General features: G+C 46.6%; 1 protein-coding gene across 1 annotated transcript in view; it reads left to right on the top strand.

Annotated features, from left to right (window-relative positions):
- Positions 1-870, top strand: part of TSPAN16 (tetraspanin 16) — a 13,443-nt gene extending 12,573 nt beyond the window's left edge. The window contains exon 7 of the mRNA XM_012641242.1: positions 823-870. Coding sequence (XP_012496696.1) covers positions 823-870 — 48 coding nt within the window. The remainder of the gene's footprint in view (positions 1-822) is intronic.
- Positions 871-1,199: the final 329 nt, after the last annotated feature.

A 1,199-nucleotide genomic window follows, 5' to 3' on the forward strand; every position in this document is an offset into this window, starting at 1 on the left:
AAAAAAAAAAAAAAAATTTGATTTGCATGCCTCTGGGTCCCTAAGCAACTTTTCTCATGTGCTTCCCACATATTGATTATCAACACATAGTAGTGTCTTTTCAGCAAATCACCACCAGCCAAGACGCGGATGCGTCTCGCCATCCTGTGATACGTATTTTTTTTAATGGGTATTCTTTTTTCTTGTACAAATTTATGACACTGAATATGTGTTTGGAAACTATACAACTATCTCCCCAAGGATTCTAGCAGGAAGCAGCATTCAGATCCCAGAAGGTCCATTTAAGATGCTTTTGGGGGCCTCCTTGCAGAGGGGCGGGGTGGGGCTCCGTGAAATGAGGGATGTTGAAGGGGCTAGCAATATGGGGAGCTTGTATGTCTGCTAGCCCTGAAGGATCTAGAAAGGGAGTGAGAAGGGACCATCCACCCACAGCTGTGGCCATGGAGAAGCCAGGATGGGCATAAGGGAGGGAACGAGGAAGAAATACCCTGACCTTTCTTTCCTTCTACCCTATCATTGCCTTCTCGTCCTTCCTATTGGTCAACCATACTGGAAGTCCGGGGGGGGGAGGTGCAGGGGAGTCTGGGAAATGTAGTCCCCGAGGCCCTGGGGTGGCCAGAAGAGACTATTCATCATGTTCAGTGAGTCAACAGAACCAAAATAGCTCCAACTTGACCCAGCCAGTTCTTTAGCACCTCTGTAAAACTCTGCCCCTCACCTTTGTAGAACAAGATGCTCCCTCTGACCCCGTAACTCTAGTTTGACTCTGGTTTAGAGGCCTCTAGCATTGGGTTCCATGTTGTTTTTCTTCTTCCATTTCAGTTGCCAGGAATTCTTGCCACCTTGCTGCTGTTCATCAAATTGGGCTGACACTCAGGGCTGGAGAGAACAAGACACCTGGACCCACCTGGCTGCTGGAGATTTGGTCTCATTTCTGTATCTCTGCGGCACTCACTGCTTTGGGTGGGGAGATTGTTAATAAAAAGATTCAGGAAACCCCTGTCCAGCCTGACTCCCATCTGCTTAGTTTTATTTTCACACCACTAGGCAATGATTTTTAGCTCGAAATACCTGAATGAGACGGCATGTCCTTCCTTCTAATACAACTCTCCTGGGATGTAAATTACTTTGTGAAAAAATCTGGAATGTTCACAAAAGCTGAGAGAATCCATCCAAAGAAACCCCCATAAACCCATCAC

Source organism: Propithecus coquereli, unplaced genomic scaffold (genome assembly GCF_000956105.1).
Source record: "Propithecus coquereli isolate 6110/MARCELLA unplaced genomic scaffold, Pcoq_1.0 Scaffold164, whole genome shotgun sequence".
Taxonomy (NCBI): Eukaryota; Metazoa; Chordata; class Mammalia; order Primates; family Indriidae; genus Propithecus; species Propithecus coquereli.